This window comes from Alosa pseudoharengus, unplaced genomic scaffold, assembly GCF_046254945.1.
Source record: "Alosa pseudoharengus isolate Yale_2024_CS ecotype anadromous, Long Island Sound unplaced genomic scaffold, YU_APseudo_1.1 YU_APseudo_1.1_scf_12, whole genome shotgun sequence".
Taxonomy (NCBI): Eukaryota; Metazoa; Chordata; class Actinopteri; order Clupeiformes; family Clupeidae; genus Alosa; species Alosa pseudoharengus.
Genome location: NW_027468587.1, coordinates 32,600,926 through 32,618,509, shown reverse-complemented (window position 1 = coordinate 32,618,509; position 17,584 = coordinate 32,600,926). Strand labels below are relative to the sequence as shown.

The 17,584-nt window shown below is 40.0% G+C and overlaps 2 protein-coding genes and 1 long non-coding RNA gene across 3 annotated transcripts; 1 reads left to right on the top strand and 2 right to left on the bottom strand.

Moving 5' to 3' along the window:
- Positions 1-40: 40 nt before the first annotated feature.
- LOC143119415 (uncharacterized) lies at positions 41-5,549 on the bottom strand. The gene is made up of 6 exons (XM_076280910.1): positions 5,409-5,549; positions 3,441-3,576; positions 2,851-2,979; positions 1,969-2,184; positions 1,508-1,618; positions 41-1,289 (listed from the first exon to the last, which is right to left on the bottom strand). Exons 1-6 carry the CDS (start codon positions 5,463-5,465, stop codon positions 1,150-1,152), a joined length of 789 nt encoding a protein of 262 aa, XP_076137025.1. The 5' UTR covers positions 5,466-5,549; the 3' UTR covers positions 41-1,149.
- An 847-nt stretch (positions 5,550-6,396) lies between these two features.
- Positions 6,397-16,543, top strand: tnfrsf1a (tumor necrosis factor receptor superfamily, member 1a). Its single transcript, XM_076280909.1, has 10 exons — positions 6,397-6,829; positions 10,274-10,364; positions 10,573-10,735; positions 11,465-11,593; positions 12,086-12,235; positions 12,400-12,478; positions 13,234-13,310; positions 13,665-13,843; positions 13,995-14,124; positions 14,568-16,543. Exons 2-10 carry the CDS (start codon positions 10,299-10,301, stop codon positions 14,861-14,863), a joined length of 1,269 nt encoding a protein of 422 aa, XP_076137024.1. The 5' UTR covers positions 6,397-6,829; positions 10,274-10,298; the 3' UTR covers positions 14,864-16,543.
- LOC143119417 (uncharacterized) lies at positions 7,477-8,635 on the bottom strand. The gene is made up of 4 exons (XR_012986294.1): positions 8,546-8,635; positions 8,332-8,415; positions 7,932-8,015; positions 7,477-7,723 (listed from the first exon to the last, which is right to left on the bottom strand). It is a non-coding gene; the product is annotated as an uncharacterized LOC143119417 (long non-coding RNA).
- Positions 16,544-17,584: the final 1,041 nt, after the last annotated feature.

Sequence of the window (17,584 nt, the reverse complement as noted above, 5' to 3'; positions counted from 1 at the left end):
ATTTCAATTTAACCATTATTATTTACATCACTGTTTGTATAATACATGTGAGACAGCAGCTGGTAACAGAAAAGATACATGCCAAGGTTATTCTCTTATTTCCCTTCTATCGCTTTTATACTACGGTTGCCACAATTTTGACATTTGCAAATATAATTTACATACTCTTTTTTTTTAAAATATTTTTTTGGGCTTTTTATGCCTTTAATTATAGGACAGTGGAGAGTGACAGGAAGTGAATGGGAGAGAGAGCAGGGGTGGGATCCGGAAAGGACCACGGGGCGGGAATCGACCCAGGTCGCCGGTGTACGGTGCAGGTGCCCCAGCCAGTTGCGCCACAGCCGGGGCCATAATTTACATACTCTTGGCCCTAAAACGGACTCTTTCATTAAGCTATACCCCAAACTGCTAGCTTTATCTGAACTATTGCTATTGATTATTATGTCTGTTCATTAGTTCCGAACCTATCCTTGGTGAGGTAACATATTCTTTGTCCTCTGTTTACCACTGGCATTCTTAGATCACCAAGGGCTTGATATAGTGTAGCTATAATACAATTAGGTAACACTTTGATTGAACACTTTGACTTGGATAGTCAACCCACAGAGACTTCAGAGATCATCTATTGACATTCAAGTTCCGTATGTAAAAATATTGTTGAACAATTACAGTACTGAACATCATCTTAACCAAATCCAACCCCTATCCCCTAACCATAGATTGCAGTTAACAGAGTGTCAACAGATAGTTTGTTGATCATCTGAGCATCTGAAGATAGTCTATGGGCATATAATATATTTTTTAAATTGAAAACATTGTTTCTGTAGGGCCATTCATTTGAAAGGAATTCACAAAGCAATGGTTGAATTATACACCGGAAAAAAGGTCACAAATTGGTATGCAATTGTACTACCGTGAAGAGAACTTAGTGCAAATGTCAGAAATGAATTGACATTCTGAAGACAGTGTCACAATTGAAAGAAAACAGATACAGGATAACCTTTAACTTATCATTTTACATTACATTTTACATTTACATTTGCATGTGCGCATGAGTGTATGCGTGCGTGCGTGCAAGTGTGTCTGTCTCTGTGTATGTGTGTGTGTGTGTGTGTGTGTGTGTATTAGAATATAATTCAATGTTTATGTTCAACACAAAATTCCCTCTGTCACTTGTCCATTGAGATGATCGGATCCATCTTTTATCCATACTTCCTGGAGGTCTGTACACACTTCAGGCAAGCGCAAAGTCTCTTCTTCTGTACTCTGTGTGTCCTTTGATGACGAATCTGTTGAGCAAAATCAACATTATAAAATGGATAGATCCATCTAATCTTGGTGAGTTGCCTTAGAAGCCATTGTAAAAGAGTCTGCAAACTTCCACCTGCAGTTGCATTACATCAGTATTACTGTGCCACACCAAGATTGTGTTGTTACTTGGCAACCACTACATACATACTGTATATACATATATATAAAACATTGTAGATGTTGTGGAAGCACAAACCATCAAATGTGCAGCAACCAAGTGGCTCCAGCTTTCTGAGCTGAGTGGCAATGATGAGGAGGAGAATGCACACGCAGACTATCAACACCACTGGAAGAAGCACTGCTGCATCTGAAACAGAACAAATAAGGAAGACAGACAGACAGAAAGAGAGAGAGAGGGCGAGACTTTGACTCAACATCCTTCAATTCATCATTGATCAGAAACTGTTATCAGTGACTCAAACAATTCGAAACTGAACTATGAGACCACCATTCACCGCAACTGACATCACAGCTCTCCTTATGTCTTATGTTTTTCAAAAACGTCAAAAGATTTGTAATACTTCAAAAAAGGTATGCCCCACCAATGAGAAAGAAAGAGAGAGAATGAGGATGGTCTGGAATAGATACATTTAACTTGCCTTTAACTTGTTAAGCTGTTATAAAGACTTAAATGCTAAACTTAAACTGAAACTCTACCATCTGGCTCTTTGGTGAGAGTTGTCCATTCTGGTTGTTTGACATCTGTAGTTGTTGACACGGTTGTAGTTGTTGGGGGGGTAGTTATAGTTGTAGTTGTTACTTTTGGTCTCTCTTCTACACAATATGAGCAGTCAGCATCTATGCACCTGTGACCCGGCATGCAGCGACACACAGTGTTTGTCGATGTAGTGCAAGGTTTGAGCTCCTCCTGGCCTATAAAAGACACACATCGGACAATCAGTTAGTGTGAGAGAAACGTTGTCACACACACACACACACACACACACACACACACCTGCACATCTACATACTCCCAGACCAACAGGCTGAGGTGGCATTTCAGTGTATTAGAGATATTTGAGAAAGTGCCAGATAATGTGTATACATGTTTGTGTGTGTGTTTGTGTGTGTGTGTCTGTGTGTGTGTGTGTGTGTCTCTCTCTCTCTCTCTATCTCTCTCTATCTCTCTCTCTCTCTGTTTGTTTTTGTGCACATGCACATGTGTGAGAGAGGCATGAGAGAAAGTGAGAGATAATGTGTGAATGTGTGCATGTGTGTGTGTTTAAGCATGTGAGTCAGTTATAAGGACAGTACTGAGCCCCCTATGCCTGGAACCCACCAATGGGAAAGCCCCTCATCTATCTGACCTTTACTTCAGACACTCATTTCTGTCTGGTTGTCATCACGTTTAATCTGGATATCAGTTTTATTCTCACACCAATACACTGTATGAATAATCTGTAGTGTATGAAGAGTACAGTACTTACTAAGACATACTAAAGTTCGAATAGCAAAGCAGACACATTTTTGGTACTGTAGGTAATATTATAAAGACAGCACAGAGCTAAGAGTGAGAGAGTAAGACAGAAAGAGACTTACCAAGTCCGCAAGTCTGGCATGCATCGCAACGCGACAAGGCATTGTACACACTGATATACATTCCTTTGCTGCACGGCTTGCATTCTGTTTTTACGGACCCTTCGTGGCATCTAGCTGCCATGATCTCACCTACACAGATGTACACACATAAATACATTTACAAGTGTCTGTGCACCTGCAAACGTACACACACAAGTGTGCACAAACACACACATGCACGCAAGCAGACACATGAGCACATGACACATACAATAATCAAATAAACTTAAACAGAATGATATGAGGTATAAAACGACATATCTATTCTGAGCACCAGTTTTGTGAAACATTGCTGGTAAATAAGAAATGTGCAACAAACTTAGACCATAAGCCACTGGGTGAACAATCATTTCTAAATCATTCCATTGCCACACCAGCTCATATTCTATAAATGAAAAATCAAATTCAGTAAGTATCGTTTTGTGTCATGTGTGTCATTCTGAGACGATGCTTTGGGTGACAATCCGGTACTGAAAAAAAAGATCACAACTTTGCAAATCTTGTGAGATACAGCTTGAGAACAGTCTTCCACAATGGGCTCTCAGACTTACCTGGTTTGCATTTGTTGCAGCACTTGTTGGGAGATCCAGAAGGCCATTGATACTTTTTGCGCTCATCACAAGTGAGTGAGTGGAGGAAGGGGAGATTGAGGTTCCACAGGAGAACAGTAATCCAGAAGACCCTCATCTGAGAACGGGCGAGTGAGGCAGAAAAAGGGGGAGCAGGATGGAGAGAGAGAGAGGGGGGATTCAACTTGGATAGAAATACAGAGAGAAATCGTATCACTCATCTGATCTCTGTTTGAAAGGACTGTGCTACCTTTGGACCTTTGGGTCTTCACCCCTCCAAAGTTACCTCTTCAACACCAGGTGCCGGGCACAGCTTCACAGGACCAAGATTTAGTGCTCAGTCCTTATAGGTACACTATCAGCAATCACCATCCGTCTTAAGACACACTGTGTCTTCCCACATCCAAGAGCAGGGAAGACACCAATTACAATGCATTTTGGTATTCGTTTTTTTTACGTAGTTTCTCCAACACATCCAACAGAAATCATCCAGCCTGATCAGAAGCAGCTAAGCTATTAGCTAAGCACAGCCCATTCATCAGTACAAAAACTGACTTGTATAGACATTGGCACCAATGTCTACACACATTTCACACGTTGTCTGTCGGGTCACTTTTGTCCAAAGTGGCTTACATCACATGTAAGGGCTATCTGTGCTCTCTGTGAATTAAATTAAATTCATATAAATTCATACCACTTGAACAAAATGTGACCATCATGTAAGGGGTCTCCTCAGTTTTATCATACCAAAGAAATAGCAAGACACCCACAATCAGTGTGATAATCAAAACAGTCTGAAAGGAGGTCCCAGAGCCTTCTGGAGCCCCAGGGAAGAGAGAGGAACCCAGGCCTTACCCTGTGTGCAGCCAAAGAAGAGAATCACAGGCGAGAGCAGATCATCCAGACCCCTGAGTGAGATTGAGTAGGTATGACAGTTGGAGCTATCTCGCAGTCACATTTTACTCCTTTATCAGAAATGTCAAGTGATGAGTCATTTATGAACTCTCAAAAGCTCCCCGGGACCCCACTGATCTCTACTATGTCTACAGTGCACCTAAGCAAGCGCCCTCCAAGCTCCACTTCACCTCCCCCAGACTGTTTCCATGAGCGGCCCAGGCTCTCTATATTTTGACTCTTAACTGATTATTGAGCCTAAACGTTCCAAAACAGTCTAGAGTGGTACTGCCCCCCCCACTACATTTGTGTTACCTTCTACACTAACCGAGGGTCTTGTTTCTCCTTAAGCATCTGACTCAAATGCAGAACAACTTCAAAATGGTGATCACTCATTTGGTAACTTGCTGTTAGCTGTCATGTGGGTTAAGGGAGGTGACAGTATTTGCCAGTGGCGCTCAGATAAAGCGAGATAAACAAAAAACGGGCTATAGTGCGTCGTCAGCAGGGTTCTTAAGGACTGGCGTATCTTTTTTTTGTTTGGTCTCTCTCTCTCCCTCTCTCTTTCTCTGCCACTGTCTCTGTCTAAGACAACCCAAAATTATAAGCGCTGTGAACTGCTTCTTTCTTCTTCTTCTTTTGTGGCTTGACCTGAATTTTCACTGAGCAGCCATCCCCTCATGCGACCCTCTCCCCTCGATGTCCCGCAAATGGCCTGACTCACTATCAACTAGCAAACTTCTAGTCAGGTGACTCATTTTCATTTAAGATCAGACTCAAATCAACTAACGGCCCTCCAGAATCATCTCTGCAGCATTATATATATATATATGTATATATATATATATATATATATATATAAAAGGTTTCAGGCTGAGAGCTGCTGCTTCACTCTGAGAAATAACATGTGGTCATGCTGTGACCCAACCCTCCACTGTCAGCGTAACCACACCCTTTAATGGTGCAGACCCTCGGTGATGCTACTATAAGGAGGTTATTATGCCAATTAACAGAGAATGAGAGCACAACTATATATCACCAAATTCCCATCTTCACCATCATCATCTTCATGCTCTTCTTCTTCTCATTCATTATATTCAACACCAAAGTCATTACAACTCATATTTTTCTCAGTCTTCTACTTTTCTTTTTCTTCTACTTCTTCGTCTTTCTCCCCTTTTTTCTTGTTCTTCTGTCAGCAAAGCTTACTAAGAAAAAGCCGTGAGTTGACTCGTGAGGGGATGTGGTTTTTCAGATGAAGGAAGTTGTTGACATCACCTCACTGGTTTTCTCAGCATGGGCAGCCGGGTGTAGTGAAGCCTGAAGGTATCAGCACAGAAGCACTTTAATGGGACAATTTGATCAAATTAAGCCTTCTTTTAGTCAGTCAGAAACAGCGCAAAGAGAATACAGTCCCCTAAGCTCCAAACGTGGATTTATTTAGCACGACTTTTCGGACATGTCCTTCATCAAAAGTGCAATTTTGATGAAGGACAACATGTCCAAAACGTTGTGCTAAATAAATCCACGTTTGGGAGCTTTAATCAGTGTGCGGACCTTTATTATTTCTTCTCAGTTACTTACCGGTATTTGGTCCAGCACCTGCACTCTTGTGATGTGCACGCACTCCTTCGTTCCCTATCAGTACACTCCATCAATATGTGAGGTGTAATTTTGAATGCCAGCCAGAATATCAGTTGCTCCTTTCAGTGGAGAAAGGGCCCCAGCGCACTTTTGTTAAGCTCATTCATCCATTTATATATTTTAATTGTTTACTTTTGACTGTCCTAAAAGACAACATTTGGCTTAGGGTGGATAGACCACACTATCTATCTATTTATCTCTTCACATTTCTGTCAGAATCACAGATCTGAAAAATGTTGTTTTGTAAATTATGACAGGAAAAACGTCAAAAAGTAATATTCAGGAAGAATGCCTCTGTTTCTCGGTTTACCTGAGACTGCAGTAAATGTCCCCTTAATTGGATAAATGGTTTACACACATTTAATGTATGCTACAGTGCAATAACAAATGTCCTTGTTGGTTATAACATGTTTTTAATATGCTATTCGAAATGGTGTAACGATAATAACGATAGGCCTAATTGATAAAAACAAACGTAGGGGGTGTGAAAGGAAATGCGTAGGCTATCGAGAGAATGTGTAACTGTTAGCCTATACATTAACCATATGCTTAGCCTACCCTTACCGCGCTGCTTGTGGTGTTGTGGAGTAAACATGCCATTTTAATTTCTTCCCTGTTGTGTTAGTCTGTGTTGGCGAGAATCCGTCGATATGCCCTGCCCGTTTCCCGTTTACGCACACCCCCACACTCCGCTTCTGCTGCTTAGAGGAATTGAGCTGGACGCCCGTGCCGTCGTGTGACCTGCTTTTTCTTAAGAAACATAGGTCACATTTAAGATAAGAATTTATAACAACAATCGCTACAACAATCGATCTGTTCTACAGTTTGTTAAGGTAATTTTCTATATGTTCACCTCTTTTCTGTGGGAGTAGAGATACAAGTCTATATCTTGATGTGGTTTGTGTGGGTGTAACCTGATATCGAATTCGAAAGTAAAATTAACTACACTCAAAAAAATATCTTGTTGGATTTAATTAAAAATGTTTTGTCAAGTGGTTCCACGAAACTGTATTAAATAACTCTAAAGATACTATATTCTTTTCAATTGACTCAAATAAATAACATTAACTGAACAAGAGTGAATAAAGTAGATGGTAAGTAATTGAATTCCTTTATTTTTATTTAGTATTCTTACATTGAACCAACTTAATATGGCTGTGTTCAACCAACTTAATGCTGTTATGTTCAATTAATTCAGCATTCTTACATTGACTCAACTTAATACTGTCCTGTTCAATCAAAGTCACATTGTTAGGTTCAAATAATTTAAGTTAAAAAGATATCTAGCACACAGCCATATTAATTTAAGTTTAAGTGATACAGTTACGTGGAACCACACTTGACAAAACTTTCTTAAGTAAACTCATCCAAAAAACAAAGTTCTTAAGTAGATCCAAGGTAAACAAGTTGAATTTGTTCTGCATAACATTTCTAAATAAAATTGAACAAATGTGTTCAAATAGCAAACAGACACACGGTCTTCAAAACAAATTTGCATTTATTTAGCTCCATTCTCATCAAACCATCAGGGACATTTTTTAGTAAAATAGAAATGCAATGAACAGAAAAATATCTCTGCTAAACACGGCATGTTTAGTTTTGTTACATTGTTAGTGATTCAACTATAATGTCTACATCTTCTAGTGGAGGCATTGGCACCCTCATGTTTGATTGCAAAGATCCCGATGGTGGTTTTCTCCATCTGGCTCTGGGCATCAGTCAGCGTCCTTTACCACAGACCAAAAAAAATACATTTAATTGATGACTTTTCAAACAAAAGTATATGTCTTTAGATATGTTTGAATTCAGTGGATTAACCTCACATCTCCCATCTCCTTTAAATTAAAGCAATGGTTCTGAGTGAATTTCACCCTTGGGTCATTTGCATGATCATTGCGAGTGCCAACCCCCCCCCCCCCCCCCCCTTACACTTACCAGGTATTCCTTTATGAGTTTCTCCGAGCCTTCGTACACAAGTGCTTTCAGGTTGCAAGTTCTCAACAAGCCAATGGTATGATTCTGCAAAATAGGGAAATGAACATACAACTTACATTTACAAATGAAGTATCTTAATGTTTAACATGCCTTACCATGCAACCCCCAATGTTAAATGTTAAAAGAGATTTTTGGAACGCACTGATCTTCAATGTAAATCTATTCATGGGGTTGAAACAGGCAGTACACCCCTATGTCAATGTTAACTTTCAAATTCATGTCAGCAAGGTAAGACCTTTCAAAAAAAGTTAGCAGTTGCATGGTAAGGTCCGGTAGCTCATGGCCTAATATTGGATCACAGGTTTTCAAAGTGGGAGGCACAAAACAATTTCTCACTAACCTGGTCAATGGCAGCCATGATCTCCTCCCTTTCTACGCACACACAGCAGACAGCCTGGAGCAGTTGATGTCGAGTTCTGACATTCTGACAACGTTATGAGGGGAGAGGAGATAGGAAGAACAAGTAACAATACAACCCAGCATTTGGAAATACAGAAAGAATTACAATTAGCATATGGCATGGGTGTCTGTGACCAAAGTGACCATGAGCTAACCTGTAATACTTCAATAAATGAGACCTTGATGACACTCCGGTCTTGCGCTCTTTGCACTGCCACATAAAGACCTGTGGGGAGAAAGAGAAAGTATATCAAACTCAACAAATTTACACTAAAATGTGTAAAACTATAATAATATTAGATCACAGAATCAATTGAGAATTTTTATAAAATTGAACTAGGAAGATAACCTTTAATTAGATTGGCTTGTTTGTGATTTAATTAGTTACTTGTTTGTGATTAACAAATCATTCAAACATTGAAGAGTAGGCAGCTTCTAGCATGACAAATGTGAAATTATTTACCTCCCGAATATAGTGGTTGAGAACAAATGTGTGTGCTTAAAATTGACAAGTTCCCATGCAAGAAACTGCCATTTGCTTTCTTTAACTGATATATAAGCCGGATGAGAGCCAAGTAGCCTATGATAGCAATACAAAAATACTATAGTATTTTTGCAGCTACACGTGGCTAATGTTAGCAGCTACAGAGAGACTAGGCAAAATGGCAGAGTTTGCTACACGAACATTAAAATGATTAAAATGTTTCTTGATGGACTTTAGAGCCTGCATAATTGTTCATGACACACAAGGATAATTTGGTCAAACAGAGTGGGGTGCACCTAACAGTTACGTTTAAACATTAAACTTTTCCGATACTGATCCAACAATTAGTATTCACATAAACCCAGGCAGGGTTTGTATGGGGCTAACGATAGCTGCTATCTTATCTTACCAGTTAAATACATGAAGTTGTCTTGACCTTGGCACTTCTATGAACATTCAATTGTGGTTTATATGAAATAACCCCATCAAGGCACCACCCCTGTCTATCTTCAGTAGGGAGTAAAACTAAACTGGGAAACATGATCGAATTCTAGCCTGAGATGACTTAGCTCGCCAGCCACCATGACAGATTTAGTAGCTAACATTAGAAGCTAGCTGCTCGAGTTTAGTAACACATGTAGCTACACTATAAGATCTACTAAAATTATTATTTAAGTTGTTGTTACGACAAACTCGCTAAACTCAAAACAAAAACACTATGAACAGCAACAAATACATACCTTGCAATTACAGGATCCAAAAATGTTCCGTGAGTAAGCAAGGAAAAAATGGCGGAGCTTCGCTTTCTCAACCGTCTCTGGCGGAGTCCTCACCATGGTCCTCATAAGTTGTGAAATAATGCTACGGCAACTATAGAGGGACAAATTTCCTAATCTAATGCGTTTTGTTCAAGAAAGTTGTGTAGATCCAATGCAAACATGTTAAGTTAATCAGCAAAAACGCATTATTGATTTGAAATAACACAACTAACTCAATTTCACCTTAGAAACCTAATTTTGTTCTGTAAATCCTACGAAAGAGGATTTATTAAGATGAACAATAGTGAGATTTCATTTTTTTGAGTGTAGGCTACTGTAGGCTAAACTTTCTCAAGATGTAGTAAGAGTCAAAGTCAAACTTAAAGTCAAAGTAGTTAAAGTAATTTTAATCTTAGACCATCATATGTATAATATGTTTGTTGAACATAGAATATACTGCGCTTGCGTTTTTGTGTTATTGCGAAATAGCTTGCTTCGGCTGTTAAATCAGGAAATCAGGATGCTTGACAGTTGAAAAATGTGAAGGCATTTACGTTGAAACTAATATAGCTATAATACAATACTGTGTGGCTCTTGTAGAACAACATATGTTTTGCCAATCGGTCTACATTTTGGTTTAGATGGATTGAAACCGACAGAATAAGGATGGGCAGAGGTCGCCAGATGTCAACATGGACAAACAACGTTGGACTGTGTTCTCTGATTTTTGTGGTGAGACATGAACTATTATTATTATTATCTTGTTGCCAATTTTAAAACCATTAACACCCTTGCAGTAGGCCACGCAAATGACAACGTTCAATCAAAAGCAAAGCCTCTGTTGTGGCTCAACTAACTATATCTGTATATCTACTTGGGGCGGGCAAATTCCAGTTATCTGGTGTCAAATGCTTACAGTTGTTTTACATCTGTTCTCCAGCTCCTGGTCCTGCAGTCCCATGCTGTAAGGGGGGTGGACTCTGCAGGGCCTTGGCCAAGCCAGTCCCCAGCCAGCCCCACCAACAGCAGCCATGAGGTCAAATGTCAGTTAGATGAGTACCTACACTCCAGCAAACAGTTCTGCTGTAACAAGTGTAATCCAGGTAAGAATGCACTCTCTAATGTCTCCAGTCCAGGATTATGAAATTAGTACATTAAGGCTTTTGATCTGGTACAAGGATGGGCAACTGCTAATAGTATGCCCATGATGATGTCTTTCCAGTCATTTATGGCAAAGATCATAATCATGGTTATTTTGGTCAATATTGAGATCATGATTAACATGGTTCCTAGTTGATTTTGAAAACACATTAATTTTGAAAACGTCATCCATTTTCTAGGCTTTAAGGAGTTAACAGTGAATAAAATTTAATTTAACTAAACACAAATAGAAATACGTTCAAAAAAGAGAATAACAAGAGTTACCACTGTAAAGCAAAGGGGTGTGATGGATTAATAACTCAAGACAAATTGGGAGCATTGTTGCCGGATTAATCGATTGCACAGTCCTTCTCTCCACATTTTTAATTTGCTCAGTAATAAATACACACATAACAGGAGGAGCTGTGGGAAAAGCAGCATTCATATTACATTTGACTCTGAAGTGCTCATTGAGGCCAATGAATCTGACCCAGGGGCCATTTCCCAATCCCATCCCATCTCTCGCTAGCTATCACTCTTTTCTGTCCTATCTGGATAAAGACAAAAAGGCCAAAATATACTTGAAAATACACGTAACCAAATTAACTCGGTATGCTGCTAATTTATAGATTTGAGTGAAAGAGTCAACCAGTGTGCGGGTGATTTAACTGTTCATTTCTGTTCTCTTAAAGGTTTCAAACTGGACAAGGAGTGTGATGGTCCAGGCAAGGCTACCAGATGCCAACAGTGTATAGATGGATATTCATACATACATACAGCTAACTCCAGTCCCAATTGCTTCAAATGCAACAGATGTAAAGGTGAGCGAGTAGGGCCACTAGCCTCACAGTCCATGACTGCAGCTCTGCCCCACACAGAGAGGGTGCTGCCATTCACTGCACGGTGTTCAGTTGCAGCTGCTGCACTAAACAGTGTGAAATGATCCTCTGTATTGCCATATTTTCATTTGGGTTGCTGTGAATGAAACATAAGGGTCAGCATTTCTGTAGCTATTTAGTAAGTTTAATTTGGGTAGGTGCAAAATATGAAGTCCAAGCGTTTCTGCAGCTATTAACCAAGCTGGACTGGGTACAACCCATCCATTGATGTTGGGGGTCATCTTAACTAGATTTGACCCAGATGTGGGTGATCTCATCCAACTGGTCCTGACCTGACAGCATCAGTGTAAGCTGGGAGATGATCACTGTCGATCTTATTAGATGGAGCCTTAGCTTTGCCTGGTGATGCTCTGCTGTAGTTGCTGGAGTTAGTTTTGCCCTTTCACTGACTCTCTCTGTGTCTGTACCTTTCAGACAATGAAGTGGAAATCACCAAATGTGACTACAAGACAAACAGAATCTGTGAATGCAAGGAAGGCTACTACAAAAAGAGTATTACCAAACTAGACCATCAGTGCGTTAGGTGCACGAAATGTGGTGATGGAGAGAGAGAAATAAAAGCATGTAAGTATGTGTATGTCTGTGTCTGTTTGTTTGTATATTTATATGTGAATGATTAAGATAGAAAGAGATTGAGAGAGAAAGACAGAGAGAGATGCACTCAGTTATGATCGATTGACAATGAGCCATTTAGCTTACAATTCATCTGTTAATTGTTTTTCTCACAGGTAAACCAGAGCAGAACAGAGTATGCGATTGTAAATACCTCCATCATCGTGAGAATTCCACAAAAACCTGTACATTTCAGTAAGTACCACAGTATGCAACATTACATGTGTTGGGTATTCAAACTTCTACACACACACACACACACACACACACACACACACACACACACACACACACACACACACACACACAGATACATAACACACTGTGTAAATGCAAAATAAAGTGGTTATTAATTATTCTTATTATATTTCAAACCTTTCCACTCATAATTCCTTGTCCGGATGGACATTTGCATTAAAGGGGTCATGCCACAGGTAATCTGTATTTGGCTTTGAAATAAGATATGTCAATGGGACTAGGACAGTTCCCTTCCCTGTCTGTCGTGGCCATAGAAAGGAAATAGTCATGCAGCACTGCCAAATAAGAAAGGCATGTCTACATCACAACTGCTCTCATTTATTATATTTCCTCCTCTGTTAGCAATCTAGCAATTCACCTGGAAAATATGTAGATGGCAAAATGTCATATCAAAAACCTTGCAGACTTTACAAAAACATCTGAGATTTCATCAGCTATTTCATCATGTTTTAAGCTCACATGGTTTTGCTGTGATTGCAAAAATGTTTCCTTTGTTCCAGCTATTTTCTATTGGCAGTTGCTTTATTGGCAGTTGCTACTGTCGTGTTTGTATAAGGACGTTTAAACACAACTTAGACCCAGTTTAGTTGCGTTCGCATGTGTTTTGGGGTGGTTTCTACTTTTATGCAGTGTACACACACTGATTGTGAATCTGAACAGAGCTGTCCCCTTTTTCCTCTGTGTTACTCTAGGTGTAGCAAGATTTCCGACTTATGTCGCACTGACCATTGTGGCCAACGGGAGAAATGTCCTGGTCCTGGCAATCAAGGTATTTGTTCACTCGCAATTTGTTGTACAGGGTGTTTACCTGTGAGTGCAAAAGTGCAAGAGAGAGAGAGAGAGAGAGAGAGAGAGAAAGAGAAAGAGAAAGAGAGCTAGTAAAGAGAGTAATGTTGTGTGTGTGTGTGTGTGTGTGTGTGTGTGTGTGTGTGTGTGTGTGTGTGTGTGTGTGTGTGTGTCTTCATCTTACTGTATTGTGACAGAATAAAGACAAGACAAGGATCTCTTTATGATGTTAAATGATAATCTCAAATGCAGCCACAGAAGGATGATGTGAGAGTCAGCATGTCACCAGAGAGAGCCCTTGTGGTGTTCTAATCCTTGGCATGTTTGTTCTTTACAGACTGGTCTCTGATAGTGGCAGTTCCATTCACTATCATAGCAACTGCTCTGCTAACAGCTCTAGGTATGTTGAGCTACAAGGCCATCAAACACAGACTGATGCGGGAGAAACTCCAAGGAAAATCTCCAGTTACCTCAGAACCTCCTGGCTCCCCTTGTGAGTCACTCGATTCCACAGAGGTAAAAATACACCAAATATTTTATTTCTGTCCTTGATGCCACAGATGATTTTCTATCAGAGTTGTTTTACTGTAACATGTGGTACAGACATGGTGTGTTTTACATATTGGATGTTTATGGAAAGATGCTTAGTTGACGTTTCTTTCTTCAGTCTTTCCTTATAGTGACCACCCCAGAGAGCCACATTAGGAATGACCACAATGAGGGTGTTCCCTTCTCAATTCAAGTGCCCAATGAAACGCAGACTGCATTACCTGACTGTGTACCACGAGAGATTAATAGTAAGTATGTGGAAGTGTGTCTGTGGGTGTGTCTTTTAGGGTTGATTGTGTATGTCTGTAAGTGTATTCATAAGTGTACTATAAACATCTGTATACTTTTCAGTTTCATACTCTGTGTGTGTGTGTGTGTGTGTGTGTGTGTGTGTGTGTGTGTGTGTGTGTGTGTGTGTGTGTCTTCCTGTTGTCACCATTTCTCAAAACTCACTTAAGAATGTCTGTTCATCATTTTCCTCTTCTCTCTCTGGCCCTCCTTTTTTTGTTCCTGGTCCACTCTTAATCTATTCTCAACTTTTTCTCTCGCTCCATCTCTCTCTCTCTGTTTCTCTCTCTCCATTCTTGTCTTTGTCCATCTCCACCATAGCCAGCAAATTCATCTACTCAATTCTGGAGGAGACCCTGTGGCGCGGTCATTGGATGCTTGTCTTTGTCCATCTCCACCATAGCCAGCAAATTCATCTACTCAATTCTGGAGGAGGTCCCTGTGGCGCGGGTCATTGAGATGGTCCGTCTGCTTGGCGTGAAAGACCAGGATATCGAGAGGGCAAGACGGGACAACCCTTTGTCCTGCAAAGACGCCCACTACGACATGCTGAAGCGGTGGGCGGACAGTGGGACGCGACGCCGCACCACCACACTTCCCTGGCCACTACTGCTGCAGCTGCTGGCTACACTGAGAGATATGGGACTCGGAGGCTGCGCAGAAAGCCTGGAGGTCGAATACGACCTAGATTTGGCATGACACACACACTCACACAGAGAAAACACTGGCACACACACTCAAGTGTCATGGTCATTTAAACTTGAGTTTTAACACAGTGAGAAACTGAGAAACATGTGTGGACAAAGCCCGAAGATCGAATATGACCTAGAACAAGCATGAACACCCACTCACACACACACACACACACACACACACACACACACACACACACACACACACACACACACACACACACAAAGAAAACACTGGCACACACACTCAGGTGCATGTGTCGGAGCGCATTCAAACTTTTCACCCACTGAGAGACAAGGTTACTCAGAGGGTATGGACAAAGGCTGTGAGACCAAGTAGAGGAACACCAAACCTCAACGGACCCAAAAGCTGTATTCCATGGAATGCTGATTCATAGGACCAAGCAGGGGCCAGATTTATTGTCTGTCATAGGGCCCTTATTTTTCTAGCAAGTGTGCCTGGGACCAAGCCTTTAGTCTTTTCAGGGAACATGTAATAGACTTCAGTGAATGACATGTAGAGAGTGTATGTCATTTGAATGTGTATGTGTGTGTGTGCTAAGAAGATTATTTGAGGCATAGATTGAGGTGTTTCTGTGTCAAGGGAAGGCGGTTCACCTCCAGACTAGCTGTCAGACAGTAACACAACACAGACAACATGAATGGACACTGTTCGCAGATCAGTCCCATTAACACAACACAGCAATATTTTGTGTAGATGGTCTCTGTAAATCTTCATTTATAAGAACTCTGGCATTAATAGATACTTAAGCCTGGCGTTTAATTGCAATCTGAAATGAACTATTTTTTTGATGCTATTTAGCATTATTCAGATTCACATGAATAAAAGTGCAGTATATCCAATCTTAATCATCATTATTTACTAACAGAAACAGTCAGCGCTTTGCTGTGGTGATAATTGTTGGCCTTGGCATAGTACAGTGTTTCATCTGTACTAGTAAATGAATAAGCTCAACAACACTAATGTTTGTGTTCCTGAATTCTGTCACATGCACAGCATGTACACTGAAAAAAACCACATGTTTAATATGCTTATTTTTATCTTGTGTAACTAGTGGCCGTAAGTATACAAATCAGTAGGTATAAAAATAAGAATACATGTAACATGTCATTTTTGTCAGTGAGGGACAGGATCAATCAACCAGCTTGTTAGACAACTTTCTCTGCACTTTTGGCTTACATTGCTGAAGGGGAGGTGCTAGATTCATTTGTCAAATGTTTGTTATCCCCGTGGAGGGGAAAAGATATTAAGCATTATCACATCTGTCATCTGTTTCTGTTACTAATGAGGAGTCGTTATTTTGTTATTGAATACTTGTAAATATATTATAATGGTGCAGATACTGTGTGATGTATTAGTAGAAGTCGTAAACAGATTATTGAGCTGATTTGATGCAGGATGGAATTTTTAATATACACAATATAATATGTCTCTATTAATTTTTCAGCCAGAAGTGGGACAGAACTACTGGCTTGGTATAATATGCCCCTCAGATCCATAAATAAAATATGCAAATAGAAATATACAGAAAAAAGGTATTTATTCATGCGTCAGATTACAGTAAAGGTTTCATAGCGGTATACCGTATTGCCATATTGACATTTTTACACGCTCGTATTTATTCAAATGTCCACTTCACAGAATTAAACTATATTGTTTAAATTATGAGTGCATTTGGTTGTGTTGTGATTAGTCTTTTTTGTGTATTTGTTTGTGGATAAGTGTGTATAATTCATAGTTTTAGTGTGTGTGTGTGTGTTTGTCTGTGGATAAGTGTGTATAATTCATAGATTTAGTGTTTGTGTGTGTGTGCATGTGTGTGTCTGTAGATAATTGTGTATAATTCATAGTTTTAGTGTTTGTGTGTGTGTTTGTGGATAAGTGTGTATAATTCATAGTTTTAGTGTTTGTGTATGTGTGTCTGTGGATAAGCGTGTATAATTCATAATTTCAGTGTTTATGTGTGTGTGTGTTTGTCTGTGGATGAGCGTGTATAATTCATAGTTTCAGTGTTTGTGTGTGTTTGTCTGTGGATATGCATGTATAATTCATAGTTTTAGTGTTGCGTGTGTCCGTGTCTGTGGATAAGCGTGTATAATTCATAGTTTCAGTGTTTGTGTGTGTGTGTGTGTGTGTGTGTTTGTCTGTGGATGAGCGTGTATAATTCATAGTTTCAGTGTTTGTGTGTATGTGTGTGTGTTTGTCTGTGGATATGCATGTATAATTCATAGTTTTAGGGTTGCGTGTGTCCGTGTCTGTGGATAAGCGTGTATAATTCATAGTTTCAGTGTTTGTGTGTGTGTGTGTGTGTGTGTTTGTCTGTGGATAAGCGTGTAAAATTCATAGTTTTAGTGTGTGTGTGTGTTTGTCTGTGAATAAGCATGTATAATTCATAGTTTTAGTGTGTGTGTGTGTGTGTCTTTTTATAAGCGTGTATAATTCATAGTTTTAGTGTGTGTGTGTGTGTGTGTGTGTTTGTCTGTGGATAAGCGTGTATAATTCAAATGGTATGCAGTCCAGCTGCATTGCTGATTATTGTCCGTGTATCCTCTTGATATGGCAGTTTCCGTCTAGCTGTAAGTCCCCACCTCCAGGTCCACCTGGCCCTCTCTCTGCTCCCCTTTTGGCCCTCCACACACACACACACACACATGAATGTGTCTTAATCTGTTGATTTGTTCATGTGATGTGTGTTTGCGTGTGCGT